At 43.1% G+C, this 27608-nt stretch overlaps 2 protein-coding genes across 29 annotated transcripts in view; both read left to right on the forward strand.

The window, feature by feature from the left end:
* Positions 1–617: 617 nt before the first annotated feature.
* Positions 618–23555, forward strand: puf60b (poly-U binding splicing factor b). 5 transcript variants are annotated; one of them, XM_023832844.2, is made up of 13 exons: positions 618–728; positions 2250–2333; positions 6107–6164; positions 6284–6379; positions 7812–7901; positions 8807–8857; positions 11982–12143; positions 12875–12967; positions 14279–14492; positions 14577–14767; positions 17944–18058; positions 22388–22632; positions 22856–23555. In XM_023832844.2, the coding sequence occupies exons 4-13, from the start codon at positions 6302–6304 to the stop codon at positions 23153–23155; spliced, it is 1539 nt and encodes a 512-aa protein (XP_023688612.1). In that variant the 5' UTR covers positions 618–728; positions 2250–2333; positions 6107–6164; positions 6284–6301; the 3' UTR covers positions 23156–23555. The 5 variants fall into 5 exon arrangements, with proteins under 5 accessions (XP_023688612.1, XP_023688611.1, XP_023688610.1 ...); XM_023832843.2 differs by lacking the exon at positions 6107–6164; XM_023832842.2 differs by lacking the exons at positions 2250–2333; positions 6107–6164 and having other exon boundaries at positions 627–728; positions 22388–22602.
* Positions 23556–24246: 691 nt separating this feature from the next.
* scrib (scribble planar cell polarity protein) overlaps positions 24247–27608 on the forward strand; it is an 82020-nt gene continuing 78658 nt past the window's right edge. For 7 of the 24 annotated variants that reach the window (XM_023832812.2, XM_023832820.2, XM_023832821.2 and 4 more), the window contains exon 1: positions 24249–25568. In XM_023832812.2, the coding sequence (XP_023688580.2) occupies positions 25410–25568 (159 nt within the window). In that variant the 5' untranslated portion in view covers positions 24249–25409. Of the gene's footprint in view, positions 25569–27608 lie in introns of all 24 variants that reach the window. The other 17 variants (XM_023832813.2, XM_023832814.2, XM_023832817.2 and 14 more) reach the window with 5 other exon arrangements.

Consider the following 27608-nt stretch of genomic DNA (forward strand, 5'->3'; position numbering starts at 1 on the left):
CTAGTCAGCTAACCAAAGTTGACAACCCTGAGCTCAGACTCAGGTGAGGGCTTACAAGTGCAGGGGTACCCAGACTGCTAATGAATGATTATCACTTAGTATATGACTGTACATGACAACAATAAAGCATTTGCAAATACTGAATTGATTCAATTCCCCTTATATTTATAATAATAATAATAATAATATATGACTTATTTAGTACCTGAGATTAGAACTGGCCCTGATATTTCTTAAGTTTCAGTATCACATTCATAATACAGGCCATTTACATAAAACAATTCAGATAACTGCATGATTTTTTTGCAAACTGCCACATCTCTGTGCCAGCTCAACACCAAATACATGCACCATTATTGCTCAGGAAAATGCTCCTGGTTTCCTAGGCACAATGCAGTGGGATGTACATGAGATAAGGGAAACAATAGCAAAGAATTCAAATCTCGATTCCTTGTTAATTTCACATTCATTCTTACAAATGAAGTGCACAATGACAATGTAACGAACGTCTTTTTAATAAAGTCAGGGTGATCAAACATAATAATTAACAGGCGTCTCTTCAACTTTAAAATACGGAAGGCACGAGCGCTTAAAAATCTATCGCGAGATCACCCTCCATACAAGCAACCTTTTCAGGTTTCTCGCGCAGTCTCGCGGGACTTTCGGGTTTCCGAATTCAGTCGGCGCTGTGTACGATAGTGTGCTTCATGGCGGTGGCGGTGGCTGCGGTAAGGAAACCGAACTTTAAGCTTAAATAATCGCGTCTTCCTCTTTTCCTCGTTCCATATGCTTGTAATCACACGGAAAGTGTGCAGCAGCATTGGCTGTTTTCCTGTTCGGGAGTGCAGTAGGCCGGTCGGGGGGCCTGGCTACGCATGGCCTCTGTTCCCGGGTGTCCTACTTGTCCGGAAAGATGAGTCGAGTCGAGCGGGGCCGAGCAGAACCGACCGGTGCTGTTAGTAGCCCAAGCCAGGCTCGTCTGTCTACAGCTTTTCAGCTTGTGCTTGAAGAAAGCTGTTTATGCCGTTGGGCAGTTATGTAGCTTCGTGACGGAGCTGCGGTTGTGGCTGACTTCTGGCTTCCCCCGCTAAAGTAGCTATAACACAGTGGGGCCGGATAGTCTTTTAAACGTGGTTATTTAAAGCCTTTATACGGGGTAGGTAACCAGTCGGTATGTTTGGGGAAGAGCTTCGGGACATATACCTGCAGAATATCATAATGGCTCCCCGATCATCTGTTGGTGGGCTTCGACAGATACGGCAACTTAGCCGGTCACCGTTAGGCCGTGATAAGGTGCTGTTTATGCTGAACAGCTGCTACGTCATAAACAGGGTTTAATGGTTTTATTTTAATGTCTGTTTTCTGAATACCGAGACTGGATCGTCGCTGGGTAAGGCTTTCAGTCGCCCGGGCCAGGGGCGGTCGGCAGACGGTTCAGCGAGTCGCCCCCTAAGGACCTGTGGTTTGTGTTAACTCCGTTTGGCGGACGAAACGAGCCTGAATTGATTTCCCGGCTAAATCCTTCCCTATTCCTTACCAAAATGTCTTAACCCGTCCAGGCTATTAGGCGTTGATATAAATGAAGACGCGAGTTTTAATAGTTGCTTGACAGCTGTTAGTGCTCTGTGAGTAATTTGACGAAAACACAGCGACCGTGAGCGGGAAGTACATATTTATTAAAAACAATTACCTAGCATGTAATTAATTGGTAAAATAACACGACGAATATGTCTGTAAAATTGGGCTCATCCGTAGCCTTCACGACGTCATTGGGATGGTCCGTCCCCTTACGGTGTTCGTGTATGACATGTGACACATCACAACAGATAAATCATGTTGTTTATGTACAAACGTAAGTTCGTATGCCTGTAATCTGTATTGGTAAATGTGACACTTTTCGTGCTTGCGTGACAATCTGTGTGCCCTCTTTTTATTTATGCGAGACAAAGTACTGGCTTGTCTGCATACCAAACAAAAGACTTCTCAAAAGCACTGAACTCCTAAATTATTACTCCCATAATAGGTTTTTTTAGTAGTAAAAAATAACCCATGTAGAAACAGTTTGTCATTCTTACAGACAAAATACACACACATGCTTTATGGCCTTACATATTTTTCTTTATTTTTAGACAAGCAACTTGTTTCGTTACTTTGCATGACCTTGTATGTGGCATTTCTGGGCATAGAGTACAGAGCCTTTGGAAACATGTGTAAGTTAACTCAACTAAAGGCCTTTTCTTTTCCTATAGAGCCATTTGAACATATAAAGCTCTTCCCATTATTTATCTCCCACGGGTAAGGTCCCCGTGACCCCGACGGAGCGCGGGTGCTAGGTAAGACTCCCGTTTTCCCAGTATGCATCACGCCTCTGAGTTACAACCATCTTTTCAGTAGAGCCAACCCTCTTGAGTGTGTTCTGTTCGAGCAACACATTACTGGCCCAAGTTTAAAAATCTTGAAGACTGACGACTCAGCAGTCGCTGGACTGCAATAATATTGTGTCATTTTCATTTTGACCTGGGGCATAACTGTACACAAAATTCATGAATCGGTACAAACCTTGATTTTGGGTTCATGGTTCTTTGTGATTTAGGTAGAGCAAGGAAAACGCAAGTTTTGAAATGAATTATTGAAACACACACAATTAGGAACAGTTGTAAACCAAAGGTAATGTGTCTGTTGTGTCTAAATAGCAAAAGCTGAGATGCTTATTTCCACATTGTAAAAATAAACATGAGATGAAAATGTATCATAATAACAATTTTTTGTTCTCTACTGTTAAGTATAGTCATATCTATTGTGATTAACTTCTATATCCGTAGTTGTTGGGTTTTTTTTAAGCCCTGTCTCAATTTATTGAGAAAAGCATCCAAGATACCATGGGGAGGCTAACTTGCCATGATGGTTTCTGCCTTGTTCAGGTCATCCACGTTCTCCGATATCTTCTCTAATAAGTTAGCATGTTGGATGTTTCCACAGCAACATACATGAGTTTGGAATAACAGAGCCAACTTCCAGTTTTGATCTTATCAGTTACTCTTTCTCCAGGACTGGTGTAATTTATTGGGCAACCAAAATGTTCCTTAAACCACCGATATTAGATCGTGAATGATTCTCTGCAATGTGCCTGTATAGAGAGATCATTAGTAGTATGACAGTGTGTGTTCTGTCAGTTGCAATTAGGGCTGCTACTAGCAACTCTTTGTATGGATTAATCTTAGGGATGGGCTGATCCTCTTTTTCAGTTGCAATCTGATTCTGATATGACCTTTTTTCTTTATTATAATAAATATAATATATTTATACTGTAATATTTTAAAACTAGTAAAATACAGATGGATGCCAAAATTTTATTTTATTTTTTTACATTTTTGAAGCATTTTGCTGTTCTATTTGAATATCTTCCAAGAGAGTATACACAAGTGGCGAATGCTTACAATGCCCTACAATTTTTCTCCCACTGGCAACAGCGTTGCGATAGCAGCCATTGTATCACAAGCTGTAGCCACTGTGCAAAACAGCCCAAGCTAGCAACTCCCAAATCAGCCATTGCTTTTTTTTCATATTACTCGCGTTATCTTGCACAATTGAGTGCGCTTTGTTTAGTGGGATTTTCTTCTATACTACTCCCACCTCTCAAAACTTTTTTACAAAGATTGCAAATCACTGTGCTACTAATTGCTGTTAAAATCGTAAAATACTTCCAGATCGTGATTGTCTTATCTGATGTTCTGATGCTCCTCGTACTCCAAAGGGTATGTGCGTGATGTCACAGCAGGTGGAAGTCACTGTACTCCCGCCCACTGAGTTGCCAAAAAAATGAGTGCCGCATTAGCGTTCAGCTTAAATACATCTAAAATGGGCTGTCGTGCAGTTGTACAAATGGATTTAACGTGTAATAGGAGCTTTTTAGAGACTACCAAAACCTAAATGAGTATCAGATATGGATCGGTCACATATGGTCGATACCTGATCAGTCTAATAGGTCTGGATTGGCGCCGATACCAATCCGAATATCGGATCGGTACATCTCTAATCTATCGACTATTACTGATTGGTTGATTAACCTAAATGATTAATTTTTCTCCAGAATATCCACTTGACCATTTTAAATTGATTTTATTTTGACAACAATAAACTATATGTCACTGCCAGGCTTTAGATAATGGACATTGGCTTTTCTGCACTATATGGACATTATCCGGAGCAGATCGTCTCCCTAAAATAGTAATGAGGTGCATATTGTGATGCCCAAAATTTAGTAATCTGTATAAATTCAGCGTATCCTTATGCTTATTAAATTTGGTTAGTGGAGCGAGCCACATGCTACTGTTTTGGTAAATCATGGAAGCGATAAGCACTGAAGTGGCGATGAAGAAACGGACATTTCAGCAGCCATGTCTTTTAAAAGACGAGATACTGTGGTTAAAGAAGGTAAAAGACGTTGGTGTGGCGATACCTTTTGCAGTCCATCACTTTTTTTTGGTAAATATAGTTTTCATTTTTATTTCAGTTCACAAATGATTTTTTTTATTTAGTGTGCAATAACACTAGTCCCAACAAGCCCAGCACACACAAACACACACACTCGCACCGTCAACGTAGAATAAGCTCAGATTCTAACCTAAATATTTTCAGATTCATTATTCAGGTAAAACTTTAAGGTAGTAGGCAGACAGCTTTATGGCTTTAATGATGAGTATGTTTAGCAGGTAGAAAGACAGAAGATGTTTAAAAGCCTTTTGCCATTTCTGGCAGTCCATCATCCAGAATAGCGCCTGTGCATTTCCTCTTCAGGTGCTTGTGCGTAGCAGTACCGCTTTGCACGGTGTAAAACCACCTTTTTGATTAGTGATTATTTGAACTACTACCATAATTATGTAGTGACATTACAGGAAAACATTTGTTATACTGAATTGAAGCGATTCATCAATTTAAAATATCAACGCCGACCCATTTTTAACGCCGACGCAGCAGCCATAGTTGCAGTTCTGTGACTCAAAGACACATCTAAAGTTCTTTTGGCACCCAAATCCTTTTTGACATGTCAGTAAACCGGCAATAGCAAACAGAAGGTAGCGCCTTTGGATTTCTTCCTCTCTCACCTTCACACCCTTGTCCCAACATGCCAAACATGCCCTATTTGGCAGCATATCGGCATGAGCAACATGCCTAAAAAGAATTTGACATCGGTAATATGGAACTTGTTTGTATTTTAAAAACTGACATAGTTACTGTAGAGTAACATGCAGAATAGTTTTTAAACATGAAAAAGAATCAGGATAAGACTGCGGATCATGACCCTGCCTAAAAAATTCTTGATATTTTTGCAATATCGCCTTCCCCTACCGCTGGTTATGACTGCCACAGCTGCAACCAACTCTCAGCCACAATTCCAGTAGTGTTTTCCATGTTGATTATAAACTTGTGAACTTAGGTTTTCATTAAATGTATCCATTCGTTTCATCGTGCTTTCCGAAACAAAAATGATGTACCGAACGGTACACAATGAATGTGTACCGTTACAGCCATAATTTTGACTGAAACATTTTCATAATTATGGAAGACTTTAGTAGGCAAGTTTCTGGGTAATACTGTTCTGGGGCAAACCTGATTGTCTTATTACAGCATGAGAGAAAATATGTTGCCTTTGGTTTTAAATACAATTCATCAGGAATATGTTGAACATCTTTTGGAAGGGAGGATTTGGTTTAAAGATGTAAAGATTGTCTTTCTCGCTGCTAAACCTTGTATCTAAGCTCTCTCTTTACAAAGGGACTGTCACCCGTATTTATGGTCTACACAAAAGTAGCCTCACTTGTCAATTCTGTTTAAGATCCTGGGCCACTTTTATGTGGACCACCCTGTATAATATTGCTTTTCTACGTATGTATTTACAGTATTTATTTGCTTTTTTAAATTCGTGTTGTACAATGTTAGATTTAATTTTATTTTTTGTGATGTGAAATGCAAAATTGCTGATTTTAATATGCGTTTATTTTCAGTTGAACTTTTTTCAGATTTTTTTCCTTTAAAGATTCATTGCTTAATATAGGCATATTTGCAGGACTGTTTTAATGAACTGCTGTGAATGGATTATTTGCAGACATTTAAGCTGTTGGGTTGAAGCACAGTTAAAAGAAAATGTCTGGATCAGCACAATAGTGAGTTGTTTGATGTGCAACACATGAAGTGCCTCTCTGCCTTTATGAATAACCAATCTGTCTTTATGATTTCCATGCATATCTGTCTGTTATCCTGATGCCTCTGCCCGCATCCACAGGGGGGCGAACTTCTAACCATGGAGAATGGACAGGGCACTGGTGCCAAGCTTGGCCTGCCTCCTCTCACACCAGAGCAACAGGAGGCCCTGCAGAAGGTGGGAGTTGCTGTCGGCACTGTTCCCTCCTGGGCTGTCTACCTCAATTTTGCGTTATGTTTTCATTTTTTTTTTTTTGCCGTTTCCAGAGGTCTGTATATTGAAGCGGTATTTCTTGCTTAGCTGGATAACTTGTTGGATTTAAGTTAGTCTGGTCTAAATATAAGTGAAAGAACATAAAGTCCATTTAAACTGGGGTACCTTAAATCAAGTTGTCTAGCGAACCAGCAAATCTTGCTTTGTGATACAGGTCCCAGATCATGCTACAGACACTTAATTTTCTCATTAGCCATTAGTCATTAGCATGACAGACGGACAATATGTTAACATTTTCCACATGTGGCTCTGCAAGTTAGGAGTCTGCTTGTGTCCACAAGGGCGTTTCCTAGGAGGCTGGCAGAATAACTGTCATTGCTGTGCTTTTCAACTTAACCCTAAAAACTGGTACTGGGATGCCGGAAAATTCGCTGACCCTGCAGACTGACCCCCAGCTTTGTCTCAGCAGCATAATGTGCTTTATAAGAGAGCAGGGTGGCATATGTGAAAATAAAGAATTCCTGTGCACTTGTATAAATAAAACTATCCTTATCGTATTGTTTATGCCTTGCTGCAAATAGGGAGCTTCCAGGCTCAGAGTCTGGCTTTAGCTGTGTTGTTTTGAAGAAGCATTCTGTTCAGCGCTCAATGTATCATCATGCAGTCAGGGCAGTGTTTTGTATGGCACTTCTGGATGGCAGTCTTCACTGATTACTGTAAAGGAGAAATGATAAATTATGAATGCAGTCCTTTTTGGCTTTAGAGGAAAAGCATAGAGATGTATCTCATGGTACTGTGTGTCCACAGTTTGCATATGTTGATGGTGATAGAATTGTTTCAGTGCCTTCAGCCGATGCAGCCAACTCTTAATCAAGCTATTAGATTAGTTTGTAGTTGTAGTTGCTGGTATGTTCTATCTTGTAGTGCTTGGCTATTAGTCTGTGTGTGTCATCTCAGTTATGATGCTACATGCTGTCATGTTTCCCCTTATGTTTGTTACTATACCATTACCTTGCAGATAAAACCTCAGCCTGTGTTTCCCTCATTAGCAAGAAAATGAACCAATTAGCGTAGTTCAGTCTTGTTCGCGTGTCACACCGAAACCAGTGGGTCCTTTTAAATTTTACTTATTTAGCAGATGCTTTTTATCCAAAGTGATGTACTTTTACCAGAAAACATGGTCAGCTTTTCCCTGGAGCAGTTGGGGTTAATAGCCTCGCTCAGGGGATCAATGGTGACATCACTCTGGTGACCCTGAGATTTGAACCAGCGACTTTCTGATCACAGACACAGCCTCGTAACCTGCAGAACCAGACACCACCCCAATTGTTAGCTAATCATCTGGGCTGCGGCGAGTTTTTTTAATTTGAATTCTGTTTCCGCCTCGTCTCCGCAGGCGAAGAAGTATGCCATGGAGCAGAGTATAAAAAGTGTGCTGGTGAAGCAGACCATCGCTCACCAGCAGCAGCAACTGACCAACCTACAGGTGAGAGTGCCCCCCAGTGCCCCCCCCCCTCTCCCCCATCAGCTACAGCACTGACCTCTTAGGGCTGTGGGCTCTGCCTCCCTCCTCTATCGCCGTGACGCCAGTTCCCAGACAGTAAATGAGTGGCTCTGCCACATTTGCATAATCTTACAGGGCCGAGTTTTAAATGGTTCTAGGTGGATGCCCCGCCCTCCACGTAATATGTGCAAAAATGCCCCAAATACCAATGCAGAGACCAGAAAGGCTGACATACTAAAGCCTAATGTTTTATGTGTGAGATGTATTTGGGAATGGCTTGAACATTGTGTAATATATCCTTTTTCATGGGGGAAAAAGCAAGGAATAGTGATAACTGCAAAATATTTATAATGGGGAGAAGCTTTGTTACTCAAACAATATATGTGTCAATTGGAGCTCCAGTAGTCCATGTAGCAAAACCTATGTAACGTGCTGTAATTGCTTTATTTTGTATGTTAGTTTGGGTAATGTACTTTTGAATGGTGAAGGGTAGAGAACATGCCATGTACGTTGCACTGCATTAACTGATTCAAGGTTGTTTGTGACCTTTGATTGTGCACTCCTATTTTTTTTTTTATTTAAGTGTTTGTGTTTTGGGTCAGTAGAACAACTCAAAAAGAGAAATGTGTAACTTGTTTGCCTTGCACCCCCTGAGCTCTTGTGTTCATGGGGAAAAAAAATGTGGACTCTGGAGTTCAGGGGGGTGTGGGTATGAGTGGGTGGGGGGGGGGGGTCTCGTCAGATTAGGTGGAGCTGAAAGACTGGTTTCTGAGAGAGGCAGTAGCAGCAGGTTTGAATTGTGTGTCTGAGTTGATAAGCAATGAGCTTTTAAGGAAGAGATTATCTAACCTACTTTTCAGCACTTTTCCATCTTTACTGTCTTTCAGATGGCAGCAGTGACAATGGGCTTTGGAGATCCTCTCTCACCTTTACAATCGGTCAATAGAATATTAAACTTTTTTCTTTGTGCGCACTCCTGTTAAAGGGACTGTTACCCTTCTTTAAGTGGCCAGTCAGCCCGGAACCTCGTCCCTGTTGAACTGATTAACAATGCTGCATATTTAAAAAGTAGACATGGCTTTGTGTGTGGTGGGAGAGGGGGGAGATGCACATACAAATGCAAAAACTACTGAATACGATGAAGTGGTAAGTGCAGTTTAATTGCGTGTATTTCCAGCTGAATGGGCAATGATTTAAGTTGGGCTTAAATTGGTCCCTGTGCCCTCATTGTGGACTATTTTTACTAGTCATATTGGCTGGACAGGAACACATGGAGTAATCTTGAAAATTGCAGATTTAGTCAGGTCCTGCTGGGATGTGAGAATTTGCCATTCCTACAAAGTCAGTGCCATGTGCAACAAAGTCAAACACCAGTGTGATTTGCACACAGTTTAGGAGGGCAACTCATCCTGATTTAATCGATACCATACTGGTACTAATTTACATTCATTTCACATGTAAGTCCAAGAATCACTTAACCTTTAGCACACTATTAGTGAATCTCATCTCCTCATTTGGGCAGATTTTGGGGGGAGAAAAACACTTTGGATTATCTGCCTGAGAATTAGACTAAATAACCAGAAGCAGTTTTGTGGGTTTATGGACTGTTATGTAATTAATGGGCCCGTCTGTCATATCAGTTTCTGAAGTTACCATGGTGATGGTGAATGTAGCGGCAGGGATCCTCATGGGAAAAGTGGGCTACTTTGTGAGCATAAATAGGATGGTGGTGGTGTGGCTTTCTTCCCCTGCTGTTCAATAGCAGACAGCAGGCTTTCATTGAAATGAAAACTGTTTAAGGCAGAATAATAAGATACTTGCTGGTTGCTCACTCACACCACAACAAGCAAAGAGGCGTTGTTCAACAACTCATTTGGCCAAGTTCTGCCTGAGAATGGCAGTCAGGTGTGCTAAGGGTTAAAAAGGTTGTTGTTACATTGAAATAAACCTGTATTTATTGATATTCTTACCAGAAAGATGAGGATCTATGCTGTACAACATGTCATTTAACCAGGGAGAATCTCAGTGCTTCACATGAAAGAGAACATTTGAACGACAGTGTAGCAACTTTCAACCCCTTACGTTCCTGTGGGTTCTATCAGTAGTAGAGCTTTGGACAAAATTATTCTTTCATTTGTACAAAAAACTATTGGTTTTAGAGTTTGTGAATTGTGAGAAGTGTCAGCTGATGTGCTCCATTCAGTTAATATGAATGGAAAAGTCATTAAACTGTTCAGCTAATTTATGCTAAGTTCACACTGTACGACTTTTAGAGTTGTCAGATCATTGTACTGTTCACATTACATTACATTACTTATCTTGTAATCAGGGAACTTGAAGTCATTGTGGTTTGCACACACTGACTGATCAGCGACAGGAGGTCACAAATTCCGAGGTTCTTTCACCAGGAGGAATCCTCAATGAGTATGTCTGGTGTCCAAACTTTGTGTCAGAAACATGCGAGAAGTGACACACTACAAATGATCACTTTAATCAAATCACAACACATGATCCACATTTACAAACACCTGCCAAATGAACCCTTGTATACATAACACTTTCAGGAAACGCTATTGTATACCTCAGGTCTTTAGTGATCCAGTATATCAGGTCACAAACAACTAACTTCCACTAAGTACCTCTTCCCTGAATGCTAAGAACAGTTACTAGACAAATTGAACTTTTTCCATGTTTTTAAACACCTCTCCCTGGTTTCCCCTCATCCTGTGTCTTGCACTCTCATTGACTGTAGCTTGTCACCACATTCATTGCCAGTCGCAACCACGTCACAACACTTTTCACTCTACTGGATTTGAAGTCGCCGACAGGTCCATATATATAGCCTGCTAGATATCTGACAGGCATCTCAATGCATCAGCTAATGTCGGGTCCCGTCTTTGAACAGTTCTTGAATCGCATTTGAGTGCCAATTTGCCAGCATTGAGCGAATGCCTGTTTGCTTCCGGTTGGGGGCTTTTGCAAAAAACTGTTGGTGAGCAGAAAATCGTGGCTAAAATCGTGTAATGTGAACTTAGCATCAATTACTGTTAAGATTTGTCAACACACATTTTTGCAGGTAATGAGGTCTGGATTAGTTGGGCTTAGAGGATGGTCCATGAGGGCTATTATCAATATTGTTCTTCATCCAGAATTATTGGGGTGTGGGTGGGCTGAGCTGAATGTATTGCTGCTATAAACTTAAGCCCATGTCTTCTTTATAAATATGTGTCCACTTTGGAACAGGACAAATGGGTACTATGATCCTTGGCTTGGTACTAAAGAGGGCTAGCAGTCACTTTAAGTCATCCTAAATTACAACACTGCTCAAACAGGGACCTCTTGTTGGCTATCTTGGTTGTTTTGGGGTAGGCAAAGCAAGTCACCATTTTTTTTCCATGTCATGGATGAACACTAAGATTTTTTTTAATGTATGTAGAAGCTTTTGGACTTGAGTAAGGAAGCCAAAAAAATCAGCTCTGTGTTTTAATAATCCACCCCTCTAGACTCAAGCAAAACGTAAGTTTGACTGTTTTTATTGGGCCACTTTGGTGTTAAGATTGCAGCTGATTTTAGAGCGCTCACCTTTTGTGTATCAGGAATGCCAGTCAGTTTCAGAGCCGGACAGCAGTGAAGCGTGTTTAGCTTGGCCCCTATTGAAGTAGTAATGTATATGACACACTTCACAGAGGCACACGGCAGATGCTTGATGTATTGAACCTATTCCTCCTCCATATTAATCATTAAGTACATACACAGTCTGAATTTTTGGTAAGAGTGAGTACCTCTGCTTAGAAGCTTTTTTTTTTTTTTTTTTTTTAAACAGAGCTTTATTCATAATATTAAACATTAAGAATTACATTATGCCCCGTTTCTCTGACACTGGCCTTTTCGAGACACACAGAGGACTTAAGACGCCCTCACAAGCAGGGAGGTAGATATAGCATTTGCAAGCCGCCCCGCCCCATACACCCATACACCCATACACATGTATATGCTGCTTGTGTGTGTGTGTGTGTGTCCCCGGCCGTGTAAACGCTAGTGGACGTCTCTCCCCGTTGGCAGGTGGCAGCCCAGCGGCAGCGCGCGCTCGCCATCATGTGCCGGGTGTACGTGGGCTCCATTTATTACGAGCTGGGGGAGGACACCATCAGGCAGGCCTTTGCCCCCTTCGGACCCATCAAGAGCATTGACATGTCCTGGGATTCTGTTACTATGAAGCATAAGGTCAGAATCGTCCTTCGTTTTTCTCTTCCTATTTTCTCCACTTTTTTCTGTAATACATTTCTTTGATTGTTCTGTCATGCTCTGTCATAAAGGGGGAAAATTGATATGAGGGTAATCGGTTAGAAATAGCTGTGGCAGCCTTATTTATACAAGCTTCTCGTTAACCTTCAAAATGCACATCTGAACAGCTGGATTTTGCCTGTTTTACCTGTCTGGGGCAAATAATAATAGTAATAAATAAATATGAACACCTAGTGTCAGTCTGGTTATCGTACAAGTATAATCTGTGTTTTAGCTCAAAATAAAGTACTGTAGCTGAATATTATATTCTGAACAGAATATAATTGAACAGAATTACCTTCCTGAGAAGAAGCTACATTCTCAGCACTCTTTAGCCGTCACACAGCACTGCAACATATTGATTTAAAAATTACATTTTAAGAGTCTGAATTAGAATCCTTTTAAATTGCATCATAAAATATTACGAGTGAATGAATACTGTAATGCGTCTGTATTAGATGGATTTATGTTTTTCTTTGAAAGGAACCTGTTTGTGGCGTGGTGGACTGCCAGTAGACTCCCTCAGTGATGGACCAGCTACTTACTAGCATGAATTAACCCACGGTTTCTTGTGTTTCTTTTACATTACCCCCCCCTACCCGGAAGAGCGGCACTTCTCTTGTCGTCCTGCCTCTTTAGCCTCAGTAAGAGCCTGTTCACCTCCCCTGCAGGGCTTTGCCTTTGTGGAGTATGAGGTACCAGAGGCCGCACAGCTTGCCTTGGAGCAGATGAACTCTGTAATGCTCGGAGGGAGGAACATCAAGGTGAGGAGCCCAGGGAGCGGCCCAACCCCCACGCTGCTCACGGGAGACTTTGAACCAGGACCCCTGGGATTTCACTCACCTCAACCCCCTTCTTTCTTTAAAGCTGGAGAAGGAACCTGCTGGAACCTCCAATTGTTCATTCTGACATTCAGTGTGTGTGACTGAAATTGGCACTTGTCTTTCCCTCACACGCATTCCCAGTATGTTTTGTTTCCGTATTCGAACGTCCAAATGCATGGTAACTTTGTGTGTTTGCACCGTGTGTCAGCCGGGTGTCTCCCTTCTCCATGAAATGTTGCTGTGCTGTCCACATGACCCAAAACTCTTTTAGAGAGAAGGTCCTTCTGGGATGCCCTGATTTCTCGATGTCCGTCCGGGACAGCACTCCGCTGACTGGCACGAGCTCCCGTTGTGCTGATGATGGGCTGCGCCTGGCTGATGCTGCTTGGCTGCCCCACCTGCAGCACAGATACTGTACAAGTCGTCAGCTCAGTAGAGGAAACTTGATCCAGCCTGGAAGGAACTTCTACTTTAAAGATAGATGCGCTGTGAATGCATTGAGAATATTTGGCAACGCTAAAGCTCTTCCTGCTTCCAGGATCAGCCACTTTGGTCGTTTTTGTCTATACTGCCAGTGACTAAGCTGAAGGAAAATTCAGTCTGAGATGCTGCAGCTATGTGAGCGTTAGCTTGATGCCCAGAATATACGTGGCATGATGTTGCCTTGGTGGTCTGAGGCGTGTTGTAGCATGCTATGAGACAAGTGTAGAAAATCTACAGTTTCTTTAGCGTGACTTATGAACAGATCAGTTATACCTCCATAGGTTTTTTTTCTGAAGTACGTTGTAGGGTTATGAGAGGTTTACTTGATTAAATCACATAGGAACTGGAATGATAGCTGGATATAGCTGATTTTCATCAACTTAGGTGTTTACTCAAATTAGTTTAGTCTTCGCCATATCTGTATTTGTGAAGAACAATAGGAGTAGCTTTTTAATGACAATTTCATATAGCAGTCTTAAGTTGGTTAATATTAGTGTCTGACTTTGAGTTTATAAGAAACTTGTCTGAAGTTATTTAATCTCTAGTAGTAGTGCTTCTACAGATTGCTAGTTGTGCATACCAGGTTCTTTGTGTGGGACTGGTAGGTGTAGGAGCAGCTATGTCAAGCTAGTAGGATAATTTGCTGAGATTTGTCAAGAACTGGTGATGTGAAGTTCCTCATGGGTGTCAGGAAGTTTGAGGTGCGTTGTTCAGTGTCTGTCTGACACACCTCCATTGAGTGGCCCTGTGCTGGTATCTGTGCTGTAGGTGGGGCGGCCAAGTAACATCGGCCAGGCGCAGCCCATCATCGATCAGCTGGCAGAAGAGGCTCGCGCCTTTAACCGGATCTACGTGGCGTCCGTCCACCCTGACCTCTCAGACGAGGACATCAAGAGCGTCTTCGAAGCCTTTGGGAAGATCAAGTCCTGCACATTGGCCAGGGACCCTACCACAGGAAAGCACAAGGGCTACGGCTTCATTGGTGAGCAGCAGTGCTCTCGTGGTCCCTACACCGTCATGTTGGTGCGTCGTTCCAGCCCTTCAATCTGGTCTTGCTCCCCGGCAGAGTATGAAAAGGCCCAGTCATCCCAGGATGCGGTTTCTTCTATGAACCTCTTTGACCTGGGTGGCCAATATCTACGAGTAGGCAAAGCGGTGACCCCACCTATGCCCCTCCTGACTCCCACGACCCCAGGTGGTCTGCCTCCCGCAGCTGCTGTGGCTGCTGCTGCCGCAACTGCAAAAATCACAGCACAGGTAAATATTTATGTGAAACGCTGATCCCCCCCTGTCTTCATGTGCTGTTTTTGGGTGTTCACTAGTTGGGATAAGTGAAAGTGTTCTCCTCGGCCCTCTTCTCGGTCCACATGTGGTCGCCAAGCTACGTTTTACTTGTTTTCTTCCAGGTTTCCCATTAGGAGCCATATGTTAAGTTAAATTCAAAATCAGATTTATTTGCCAAGTATGTCACACAGGGAATTTGTCTTTGGTTGTCAGTGGCCTTTATACATACAGTAGATATAGACACACACACACAGAGGACAATAGTCACATACAGTTTGGTTGATATATGCGATGTGCATTTGTGGTTGATAAATGTATAAAAAGTGCAGGAGTAAAAATATGTACAGAACTGTGCAAGATGTACACACAGTACAATAAATATAACGAGCAGGTCTGAAGATCTGGTCACGAAGACATTAGTCTTCCACTATATGGAAATATTAATATTCCACAGAGATACGATATTGAGCATAATTGATTTGTCGGCCCTGCTTTGTTTTTGCTGGCTCATGCAAGGCACTACTAACTTATTTTCCAGAATTTGTTGTTAGATACGTTTTATTTGGCTATATAGTTAATTTTCAACTCCTAAATAATTTCAGACACTTCAAATATTGCAATGGGAACTTTTCCCAGTATTGTTCAGCCCTAACAAATATGTTCACAAAAAGTCATTATGAATTGGTTATACAGTGTATTATGTATATTTAAAAAAATGAGGCTGACAGGGCTAATCTTAGTTTTAGCAGCAATTATCTTGACATATAGGAATCACAGAAAGTAAACTAAGCATCAAGAAAGGCTAAGCTACTAGAGGTTAGATGGCACGTATCTATGGCTAACCTCACATTCCTGGGTGAGTCTGCCAAACCTGAATGTCGTCTTTTATCATGTATTTGCATTGCAGTCGTTCTGTGCTGATATTAAAGTTCTGCTTCGCAATACTGACAGATGACTGCATTGTCAGTCACGTTTAATCTGAAGTGCTTCTACGCACGTGATGCTTTCGCTCTTTATTTGGATCCTCACAGTCTATGTGGTGTCTTCCTTCCGCCATATTGCGGAGTAATCGATTAGGATTTTTTTCTTCGATGCATTTTAATAATTGAGTTTACTTAAGTAAACGTAACAGCTTTATTTGTAAGTGAACGTAATCAAGTATCCCTAGTTAACGTATGCTTTATTATGGTGTTGTACTACTGATATAATCTCCAGGTGTCCAATCATTGAAGTTGGTGTCGTCCAGAAAGAGTTTCAGTAAATTTTCAATAGGACTGGGAGATATGTCGATGATATATCACGTATGCACAGTGATCACCAGGACTAAAGATGACGGGCGAAACACTTGGCCGGACGCCAGCTTTTCGGTATACTGTTTGGCAGGGATGCCCAAACAGTCGATCGCGGAGTTGTTCTCAATCGATCGCAAAGTGCGTCGCAAGCGTCCGTGTACTTGCGTGCACGCACGTCCATTTTTCAGTGTGCATCTAATCGTGTACTGTAAACATTTAGCACGCAAACATGTCAGAAGCTAAAAGGTCAAAAACGTATTTTTTATTCAGGGTGGGAAGAAGATAATTTTTTCGTTTACTCAAATTCGAAGTCTATATGTCTTGTATGCAATGCGATTGTGGCTTTACCTAAGAGTGGCAGTTTGGACCGGCATTTCAAAACGATGCACAAAAGCTACGAGACTGAGTTCCCTGCTAAAACAGCCACATGCAGCCGAAAAGTGTGAGAACTGGAAAGTCAGTTAGCAGCACAGCAATCAATTTTTACCTAGCGGCATTGTCCCAGTGGCAGCGGTCCCAGTAAGGTAGAGAAATACATTTATTTTCACTGTTTCAATTTGGAGGATCACCTGGATTTGTCTGGATTTGCTGTGTGCATGTTAACTATGTAGAAAGGCAATAGCTAGAGTAATAATAGTGTAGAATAATAGCTATGGCTCCCTATTTGATCTGGTAGATCTCAGCACACTGGCCACTTGAAAAGTAGATCTTGAGTTAAAAAAGGTTGGGCATTTATGCCCACAATTTGGTAAGTAGATTAGCAGTGCACCTAAAATATTAATGAGGCATTTTATGTTGTCCAAAAGTTGGATAATCGGTACAAATTCTGCATATCCTTTCATTTGTTAAACGTATCGGAATTTAAACTGCAAAAAGTACTGCCACACCGCCAATGTCTTTTTACACAAGATCTCCTCTTTTAAAAGATTTCGTGGCTGCTGAGCTGCTCCTCTCTTCACTAACACTTCAGTGCGTTCCGCACTGTAGTATACCGAACCATGGTATGCTGAAACAGTATTATGTGGTGTATGCTGCTACCCGAATGTGATAAACATAAAGATATGGTTAATTTATACAGCTTATACATTTTTGGGTGTCACAAAATACATCTCAGTAATATGTTAGCCGTACTACTGATCTGCTTACCAAATTGTGGACGTAAATAAATGTCCGGATAGTACTGAAAAGATGGCACCCGGCTAAATGTTTCACCCATCGTCTGGAGCCCAGCTGACTATTGTACATGCACGATACAATATCAATGTGATATCACCCAGCCTTAGTTTCAATAAAGTCTTTTAGGCTTTGAACTTAGTAGTTGTGGTTGAGTATCTGAAGTTTGCAGCATTACTAAAATAAGCAGATATTGTAGGCAGTTGTGACCTTCCAATGATGTACTACTGGTTATCAGCAAAAAAAGCTTAGTTGTTAATATCAGACTAATTGCATGTGTATCGAAATGTAGCGTTTTTACAAAAATGTGGCCTTATACCCAGTGTAAGATCGTACTTGGGAGTGTTTCATGCTTTGTTGTTTGCTCTCTAAATATATTACCTTGGGTACATGAGCGTGTTACAGCTGTAGTTGGCGACAGTGGTCAGCTGACTCCGCTCATTTCCAGTTAATTGCTACTCTGCCCAGTATATAGTTTCATGCTGAGAGTGAGAGTGAGTGGAGCCTTCACTGTGCTGCCCGCACTGTTCCATGCTCCGGCTCGCTGCTGCTGCCCGCACTGTTCCATGCTCCGGCTCACTGTGCTGCCCGCACTGTTCCATGCTCCGGCTCGCTGCTGCTGCCCGCACTGTTCCATGCTCCGGCTCACTGTGCTGCCCGCTTAACCCAACTTTGCTCTTCCAGGAGGCCGTGGCGGGAGTGTCTGTGCTGGGGGCTCTGGCCTCACCCCTGTCCCTCAGCCAGCAGCTCAGCCTTCCCCAGGCTGTCATGGCTGCCCAGGCACCGGGAGTCATCACAGGTACGCCAGAGAGGGCCCTGTTGGGGGTTTTAATTGATCAAATGATTTATTGCTTCATGGGGGGGGGCATTACCTATTAGCAGCAGTGTTTGCGCATGTGCATGTCGATAAACAGCCATGATGGATGCATGCATGAATATATGGATGGATAGACGGATCGAGAGAGCCGTCGATCCTGAATTTGCAGGTTTACAGTAGCAGAATATATACATTTAGACAGTAAAGACATTTAGACATTAATAGGCCTCGGTGCCCACGGCGAATTGCGGCAACCTGTTTTGTGGACCTTGGCATTGCCTGGTAAGCTTATCGTTCTTTGAAAGCAACAGCAGCCACAGAAATGGAAATCAAGATGTTGGTGGTATTATGTTTGTTGCTGTAATTCCCTTTGTCAGTGATCTGTATTGAACAATGGAGTATCTCTGTGATGTGCTGGAAGGCTACCTAGCCTCAGGAAATGATCTGTAGCTGGTCGTACAGTCAATAGTACAATTTAGGATTAGGGCTGTGAAATATGACGATATATATCAGAAAACAAAAAAACATCTGTCGTTTCATATTATGCACTATAGTTTATTTTGTGATGTGGCAAAACACACTGTTTATGGCAGCATTTTTTTCATTTGGATGACAATTTGCAATGTTACACGGAGTTGAGGGTTAAACTCGAACCCGCTTTATGGAATATTTTAGTATAGCGGTAAACAACTTTACATTCAATTTTCCGGCTGTAATATCTTTTAACAAAAGCAAGCAACACCCCTTGGTTTTCCAGATTTCTTTATGGGTGAATTTTTATCAATGTTTCTCCTGTTGTGTTTGTACTGCATTTTCAGTAGTCCTGCTGTCTTGTTTACAGTCACTGGCAGTGAATGGACACAGTGCAGTTATTAATAAATTAGTCTAAAAACACGTATATGAAAAATACATAGTGTGCATTGTCCCCCATAGTTTTAATGCTTAAGGTACACTTATCTGGACATATCTGTATTGTTTAGATTTATACCTATTAGTCCATTAATTAATTTACTTTAAATGGACACAATACAGTTGTTAATAACAGAAAAATATTGAGGGAATGCAGAACTATTGTGAGGGAACTCTAAACTATTTTAAAAATATTTCTACAAACCTCTTAGAGAGTCTGTATACCGCGGCCGCTCTTTACAAAAAAATCAAATTCATCACTGTCCAAAAAATGAAATGTTTTTTTTTGTGTTGTGTAAAATCAAATCCACAGAAATAGGGAGCGATGTGTACACACAAGGGGTTTTACATATTTCTGGATCACTTCCTATCTATTTGTGGATCACGTTACATTAGTTACTTCCCCCCTATTCATTTGCAGATTTTTTTCCCAGTTCATACCGAGGCTGATTTGTAGAAATAAAATCACAAATATATCACTATCCTCAATTATGCATCTTTATTTGTATGGCATAAAATCATATACACAAGAATATGGAGCGATCTTTATACCTGAAACAGGTTTTTCACATTTGTGGATCACTTCCTGACTATTTGAGGATCGCGTTACATTTGTCACCTTCCTCCTTTTTTTATTTGCAGATTTTTGTCCAATTCGTACCGCAGCTGATTTGCAGAGGAAATCCATAAATATGAGGTGCAGCTGCGATGTATGTCGTTATCGGGATATGAGATTTTGGTCATATCGCACAGCCCTACTTAGGATCCTGAAAGATCCTATTCAGGGCTACATAATTCAGTCAGAAACCTGCTGCCACACAGTGTCTATAAGAGACCAGGAAATGCTTAAAGCATTAAGCTCATGATAAGATACCGTGATGAGTATGGTATTGCTGTACAGTGTACACTTAAAGCATTAGGCTCATGATGAGGGAGTGGTACCGTGATGAGTATGGTATTGCTGTACAGTGTACACTTAAAGCATTAGGCTTATGATGAGGGAGTGGTACCGTGATGAGTATGGTATTGCTGTACAGTGTACACTTAAAGCATTAGGCTCATGATGAGGGAGTGGTACCGTGATGAGTATGGTATTGCTGTACAGTGTACACTTAAAGCATTAGGCTCATGATGAGGGAGTGGTACCGTGATGAGTATGGTATTGCTGTACAGTGTACACTTAAAGCATTAGGCTCATGATGAGGGAGTGGTACCGTGATGAGTATGGTATTGCTGTACAGTGTACACTTAAAGCATTAGGCTCATGATGAGGGAGTGGTACCGTGATGAGTATGGTATTGCTGTACAGTGTACACTTAAAGCATTAGGCTCATGATGAGGGAGTGGTACCGTGATGAGTATGGTATTGCTGTACAGTGTACACTTAAAGCATTAGGCTCATGATGAGGGAGTGGTACCGTGATGAGTATGGTATTGCTGTACAGTGTACACTTAAAGCATTAGGCTCATGATGAGGGAGTGGTACCGTGATGAGTATGGTATTGCTGTACAGTGTACACTTAAAGCATTAGGCTCATGATGAGGGAGTGGTACCGTGATGAGTATGGTATTGCTGTACAGTGTACACTTAAAGCATTAGGCTCATGATGAGGGAGTGGTACCGTGATGAGTATGGTATTGCTGTACAGTGTACACTTAAAGCATTAGGCTTATGATGAGGGAGTGGTACCGTGATGAGTATGGTATTGCTGTACAGTGTACACTTAAAGCATTAGGCTCATGATGAGGGAGTGGTACCGTGATGAGTATGGTATTGCTGTACAGTGTACACTTAAAGCATTAGGCTCATGATGAGGGAGTGGTACCGTGATGAGTATGGTATTGCTGTACAGTGTACACTTAAAGCATTAGGCTCATGATGAGGGAGTGGTACCGTGATGAGTATGGTATTGCTGTACAGTGTACACTTAAAGCATTAGGCTCATGATGAGGGAGTGGTACCGTGATGAGTATGGTATTGCTGTACAGTGTACACTTAAAGCATTAGGCTCATGATGAGGGAGTGGTACCGTGATGAGTATGGTATTGCTGTACAGTGTACACTTAAAGCATTAGGCTCATGATGAGGGAGTGGTACCGTGATGAGTATGGTATTGCTGTACAGTGTACACTTAAAGCATTAGGCTCATGATGAGGGAGTGGTACCGTGATGAGTATGGTATTGCTGTACAGTGTACACTTAAAGCATTAGGCTCATGATGAGGGAGTGGTACCGTGATGAGTATGGTATTGCTGTACAGTGTACACTTAAAGCATTAGGCTCATGATGAGGGAGTGGTACCGTGATGAGTATGGTATTGCTGTACAGTGTACACTTAAAGCATTAGGCTCATGATGAGAGAGTGGTACCGTGATGAGTATGGTATTGCTGTACAGTGTACACTTAAAGCATTAGGCTCATGATGAGGGAGTGGTACCGTGATGAGTATGGTATTGCTGTACAGTGTACACTTAAAGCATTAGGCTCATGATGAGGGAGTGGTACCGTGATGAGTATGGTATTGCTGTACAGTGTACACTTAAAGCATTAGGCTCATGATGAGGGAGTGGTACCGTGATGAGTATGGTATTGCTGTACAGTGTACACTTAAAGCATTAGGCTTATGATGAGAGAGTGGTAATGTGTACAGTATCGCTGTACATGTGAACCATTTGAAAAGACATTTTATCTCCTCTGAAGGTGCAGGCTGGTTCACAAAGTAACTGCTCTTACGCAGGACTGGGAAATCACTTACTGTGCATTTCTACAGCTGTGACTGGGGACTGGTAATCTGATCACCCCCAGGGGTGCTATAATACAGGCACATAGTAAAATTTCAGGTTTGTACCCCCTGAAATTTATTTGGTCTGAGATTTGCTCCCTCCTCCAAACTGGTAAAATCTATCAGGAGGCACCTACCTGGACCCCACCCCAAAATGTATTTCTGCTTATGGGCCTGATATATTAAGCTAAAATAAACTTTTTTATTTTTAAATACAGGTCCGTTTTTAAAATCGGTCTGTTTGCTTTTATCAGCGCATCAATCCGATCTTTACAAGTTTTAACAGGTCTGTTTCGTTTTGTTGTGTTCTGAGTTTTCCATCGAGTTGTGGCTAGATTGTTCTCGACCGTCCCGTTCGAGGTCCGCATTGGTAGAGTTGAACACTTCTTGACCCATACAAGTTTTAGCAGGAACGGTCGTGTTCCAAGATTTCAGTTGAGGTACAAGTCAAAAGTCAAAATAAATTCGACAGACCCATCGATGTCAGAGTTGGTGGAATTGAGGCACTTGAGTTCCAGGGTTCTACTGTATTTGGTGACCCATGCACTATTATGACAGCAAACTTAGTCACTTTTACAAATGGTATTTAACCAAACTTGGAACCCCACGCCCCCTGCAGGTGTGACACCAGTACGGCCGGCGCTCCCAGTGCTGCCCCAGGTCGGCCTGGTGAACCCAGTGCTGGCCTCGCCGCCCGTGCTGGCCACGGCGCCGGCTGCCGCCCAGGAAGCCAAGAAGGAGGAGGAGGAGCAGGCGTCCCAGGATGGGGCAGCCCAGGAGATGCTGAGCGAGCAGGAGCACATGAGCATCTCGGGCAGCAGTGCCAGACACATGGTAATGCAGAAGCTGCTGCGAAAACAAGAGGTGGGTGTGGGAGACGCACCCAGCCGCTCTCACCAGGTACTGATACTTAGGCCGTACCTGGGAGCGATGCTGACGCTGGTGTGCCAACAGGGGGCAACTCATTCTGCTCTTCATGTCTCTCTATGAAGATATTCCACTGCATTTATTTAGAGGTTGTTTACGCTGTTCACCTGTGTGGGTACCTAAGAGAAACACTCCTGATACTCTCCCTCCATGCCTACAGTCTACCGTAATGGTTCTGCGGAACATGGTGGGGCCCGAGGATATCGACGACGACCTGGAAGGTGAGGTCACAGAGGAGTGCGGCAAGTTTGGCACGGTCAACAGGGTCATCATCTACCAGGAGAAGCAGGGCGAGGAGGAGGATGCCGAGATCATCGTCAAGATCTTTGTGGAGTTCTCCATGGCTTCCGAGATGAACAAGGCCATCCAGGCACTCAACAACCGCTGGTTTGCTGGTCGTAAGGTCGTCGCTGAGGTGTATGACCAGGAGCGCTTCAACAACAGTGACCTTTCTGCATAGGACTCTGCGCCGCCTTGTCCCCCACACCCACTGCGATCAGTCATGCACGGCCCCCGCCTCTGCCACTAGTGACCTGGGCCTCTTTTAAACTTGTAATTACTTTTTTATTGATGTTGATATTAATATTATTAACCATCCCTTTTGGGGATTTTGGAAAAGCCTCATGGAAGCCCCCCCCCCCCCCCCCAAATTCTCCTGTCACCTGCTGTAAAAGACTCAATTTTTTTTGTTTTTTTGTTTTTCTTTTTGCTATTCGAAAACGTCATAAGCTGGTTATCGTTCATTTGCGATTATTTTTTTTTTTATGATGACCAAAGGTGGCTCCTGTAAGGACTTGAATACCTTGCTCCAGAGCTATTGGTACCAGTTGCCCAGAACAATAAATTCTTCAAATATGAAACTTTGCAGTGTTGTATCTGTATTGTTCAATATTTAACATGAAATAGAATTGTCTAGTAAACTCTTAAATATTCATACGAGGCAGAAATGTAAAGCGCATTGAGACAATGTAATGTTGTGATAATGCGCTATATAAATAAAATTGAATTGAATAACATAAATATACATAAATACAGAAATTTGTAAATTTACAATATGGGTTAATTGTTAGCTGCTCTTCCGTACATGTAATACAAAGCTTGAAGATGATCTTTGCTTTGCTCATTGAGGGCTTTGGTGCTGACCTGTTCTCATCTGGTACCCCTAACATAACTCTTATGTGCTTTTTGGGTACCAGGACTGGTCAACCAAGAAAGAATCAAACCCAGTGGAGTAACTTTTGTTGAGAGGGGACCTTGGTATTTGTGATCCTAAGATTTTCTACTCCCTGTTTGTGTATGTCACCTGTCATCCAGATGAGGAGGATGAGTGAGTATGTGATTTTGTGTTGGGTTTTTTTTCATCATTTATTATTGTCACCGTGGGTTTCTGGGCCTTCTGGGGAAGCAACGTCTTGTTTTCTGACCGCAGGCCGTATCGAAACAGGTAACACCTATAACCAGCAGGGTGCGCCACCGCACCGTGGGTGGGATATGCAACAGCCTGCAAATGGCCTCCGAAGCCTTAGGGGTCGCTGTCGTTTTGCCGGCCGCTTTATATCGCATGCAGGGGGGCGGTTAAAAGGAAAGTAATAGTCCACAGCGACGAGGCGGTGCTGGTAAGCGGCGGCAGACCCCCTCCTCCTTTAGTTGTTTGCTGTGCGCCCCTGGGTGCGAACACTGGAAACTCCCTCCCCGGCTGAACGGAAAGCAGGCGCCCCTCGTCGGCTGCTCGCTGGCTGCATGAGAAAGAGACGTGCAGGGAGGTACGGAGCTTTTCCCGAGAAGCAGACGAGCGGAGAGACAGGCACAGCTGGCTGGTCCCTTTGGTCCCGGCCTGGCGCTAGGAGAGGGGCGAGGCTCCATTTGGACGGGATTTTGCTTGTAATTGATTTCTACCCCAGCTTGCGAATTGAAAGGGCGCCTGTATCGTATCGGCCCCCGAGCCCAAAGTACCTACTGTGTACCGAGCCCAGCGACGGGAAGTCCGGGCTGGCCACCGGCACCAGCGCCGAGCCGTGAACGGGGCATGGCTGCGGGTTACGATGAAAGGGGGATCGTCCGCCGCAGTCTCTGCCTTACATCTCCCTAAGGAGCGGGGCGATTGAACAAGTCATCTAGGCGACCTTACAAAGGAAAGCGGTTTTTAATAATAGTTATTAGTATTTTATTATAATTGCACGGAACTTCTAGTTTCCCGGACAAGCCACCAGCTTAAAAAGTAGAGCTCTGTTCATATTCTAACGATTGTTTTAAAGTTATTTAGCTCGTTTCTTTTAATGTACTAACTTAGTTACTTGCACAGAGGAAAAAAAAAAAAGAAGCGTGGGGGAGTGAAAAAAATCACTGTTTTTATTTAATGTAACATAGCTGTGAAAACTGCCGTTTGATGGATTGCAGTATTTTAAAGGAAAGCTTAGATGAAAACCAGAGCTGCTGAAGACAACACCCGGGAATATTGCTTTTTATACATTTTTTATTTCTCCCTGGATTAATCTGCCTTTTTGAGATTTCTTCTACCCGTTGGATTTTGTGCGTTTTCCACATTTTTTTTCTCCTGTACCGTTGCTTGTGGATATTGTCTTCTCCCCCATCTGCCCCTCCATTTCCCCCCTCCCACACACGTTACACCCCCATCGCCCCCACCTGCCCCCACCCGGTCACCCTGTCCGATGCGGAGTACCTGAGCGGCCCCAGCGCCCTTAGCCCTGCCGGACATGCTGAAGTGCATCCCGCTGTGGCGCTGTAACCGCCACGTAGAGTCGGTGGACAAGCGGCACTGCTCCCTGCAGACGGTCCCCGAGGAGATATTCCGCTATAGCCGCAGCTTGGAGGAGCTGCTGCTCGATGCCAACCAGCTCCGGGAGCTGCCCAAGGTAAGCCGGCGCAAGCAGGGAGCCGGCCCATGCCATCTACCGGAGCGTAGATGGCATGGGCCGAGGGGTAGGGGAAACTGGTAAAATGTTTATGCAAAATATTATTAAAGTATCAAAATAATTTAGATTTAAAAGCAGTGTCACTTTTGGAGAAACGTTACTCACACCCTTAATCAGCGCATTTGATCTACCCTGGTTAGCTCTAGATACTCGTTAAAAAAAAAATAGCACAATAAAACCTGAAGGTGCGGAGACCGTTGGGTTGTGGGATTCTGTTCTGTGTGATGCGATGGGTCGCTGGGGCTTGGGGCACCCAGGAATACAAAGGATCAAATTATAGATGGAGAGGGGGAAGTAAGTGCTGAGCAAAGACCACCTTCTCCATTTTAAAACATGCGTCGTTTATTGTTGCAGTTTTCAAACCGAAAATACCAACACCTTCATTTGATTAGTCCGCCTTGACACTTTGTGCTTTCTCACAGCTTATATTCGCTGTCCTGTGTGTTGTATTAACTGGATCCGTTTACTGTATCCATGAAAGCATGCGATCTTAACACGGATAGGGGAAAACACGATTATATTTAATTTCCCAGATCATAACATTTTCGTCAAAGGGAGGGGGGTCGATGCATTCCTTCTTTAAATGCATGCATTGGGCGCGTTGTCCAACCGGCTTTACAACTGGCGGTTTTAATTGAAACCGGCAGACATTATTGGTAGGGGTGAACCCAGCGGAAAACCGCCAACTATGAAGACGCATGAGATCGCTTCATCCCGTAGAGAAGGGCGACAGCAAAGCGTCCTTTTGTTGTTTACTTTCGGGGGGGCTCCTCCCCCCCCCCCCCCCCCCCCCCGAACGGAGCGTCTTTGTCCCGGTCCCCTGCATGCGGTTGTACAGAGACCATGAAGCGGGGTCGTTGGCGACTGCCCTGGCGACCCCTTACGTCTGCCGGCTAGAAATGTTGCCGTTTTAATGAGAAAAAAAGATGGAGGTACTTTAGATAATGCTGTCGTGCCATTCTGGGATTAGACATAGGAATTTGTTTGTACAAAGTGTGCAGCGTTTGTCCTCTGCCTTTTTTTTTTTGTCTCCTGCCCCCCCCCCCCCCCCCCTTCGCGTATGACTTGGCCGCTATCAGCCGGTTTTGCCGGCGCCGACACAACGCGCTGTTTTTACCAGCGCACTGACGCGCGCTTGTTTTATATTAAATCCCCCGCCCTGGGCACAGTCCGCACCGGTGCCTGGACGGTGTGCACCGTCCAGATGTAAAATGGGTCCCTCCTCAGCTTCTGGCGTTTTCACTAGACCCGACAGACCGCCACATACCAGCCGCCGGGCTGTGAGGCTATCCGCTGCGTTGTCCAGATGCAGAGAGTGATATAATCTGATATAACCTAAGATATGTCTCTTTAAAGTATGAGGTACGTTACGTTAAAATGTCATTGACAAACATGTTCTTTCATTTCATTCGTCTGTTAACCTATAGGCAAGGGCATCCATATTTCATATTTGTTTGCATTTGCATGTCTTACTTTCTCTTTTGGAACCATGTATTTTCTACTTTCCCCTCATCTTTTGTTGTTATAGTTCATTTCTTCTCTGTTTATTTTGGTTTATTTTCATGGCATCCTGTTTTATTCTTTATTTTAACGAACATTGCCAGGAGATGACTCCAATACGCAGCACTTCCTAAAATCAGACACCGTCTGGTAGCCTCATGAGAATGATGGCCTGTTTCCACTCCAGCCTCTGGTGCCTCGTGAATCTTCCTGGTTATCAGATTGTGAAGTGACATTTCTGGACAGAGAAGTGATAAGTTGAATCAAGTGTTTTGGGTCAGTTTTTGCTCCTGTGGATGTGCTTACCTACTGGTACCTGGATGAGATGAACATGAGCTCTTGGCGTGTCTTTCTGTCAATCTTATGAAAGAGACGGCAGCTATGAGACCTCCCCTAACGTGTCAGCTGGCACTCGTTAATTTCCCTTCTCATGGGGCTCGTGTTTCTGGAGGAACCTGTGGGCTTTAAACAGAAGTGTCT

This window comes from Paramormyrops kingsleyae, chromosome 1 (assembly GCF_048594095.1).
Source record: "Paramormyrops kingsleyae isolate MSU_618 chromosome 1, PKINGS_0.4, whole genome shotgun sequence".
Lineage (NCBI taxonomy): Eukaryota > Metazoa > Chordata > Actinopteri > Osteoglossiformes > Mormyridae > Paramormyrops > Paramormyrops kingsleyae.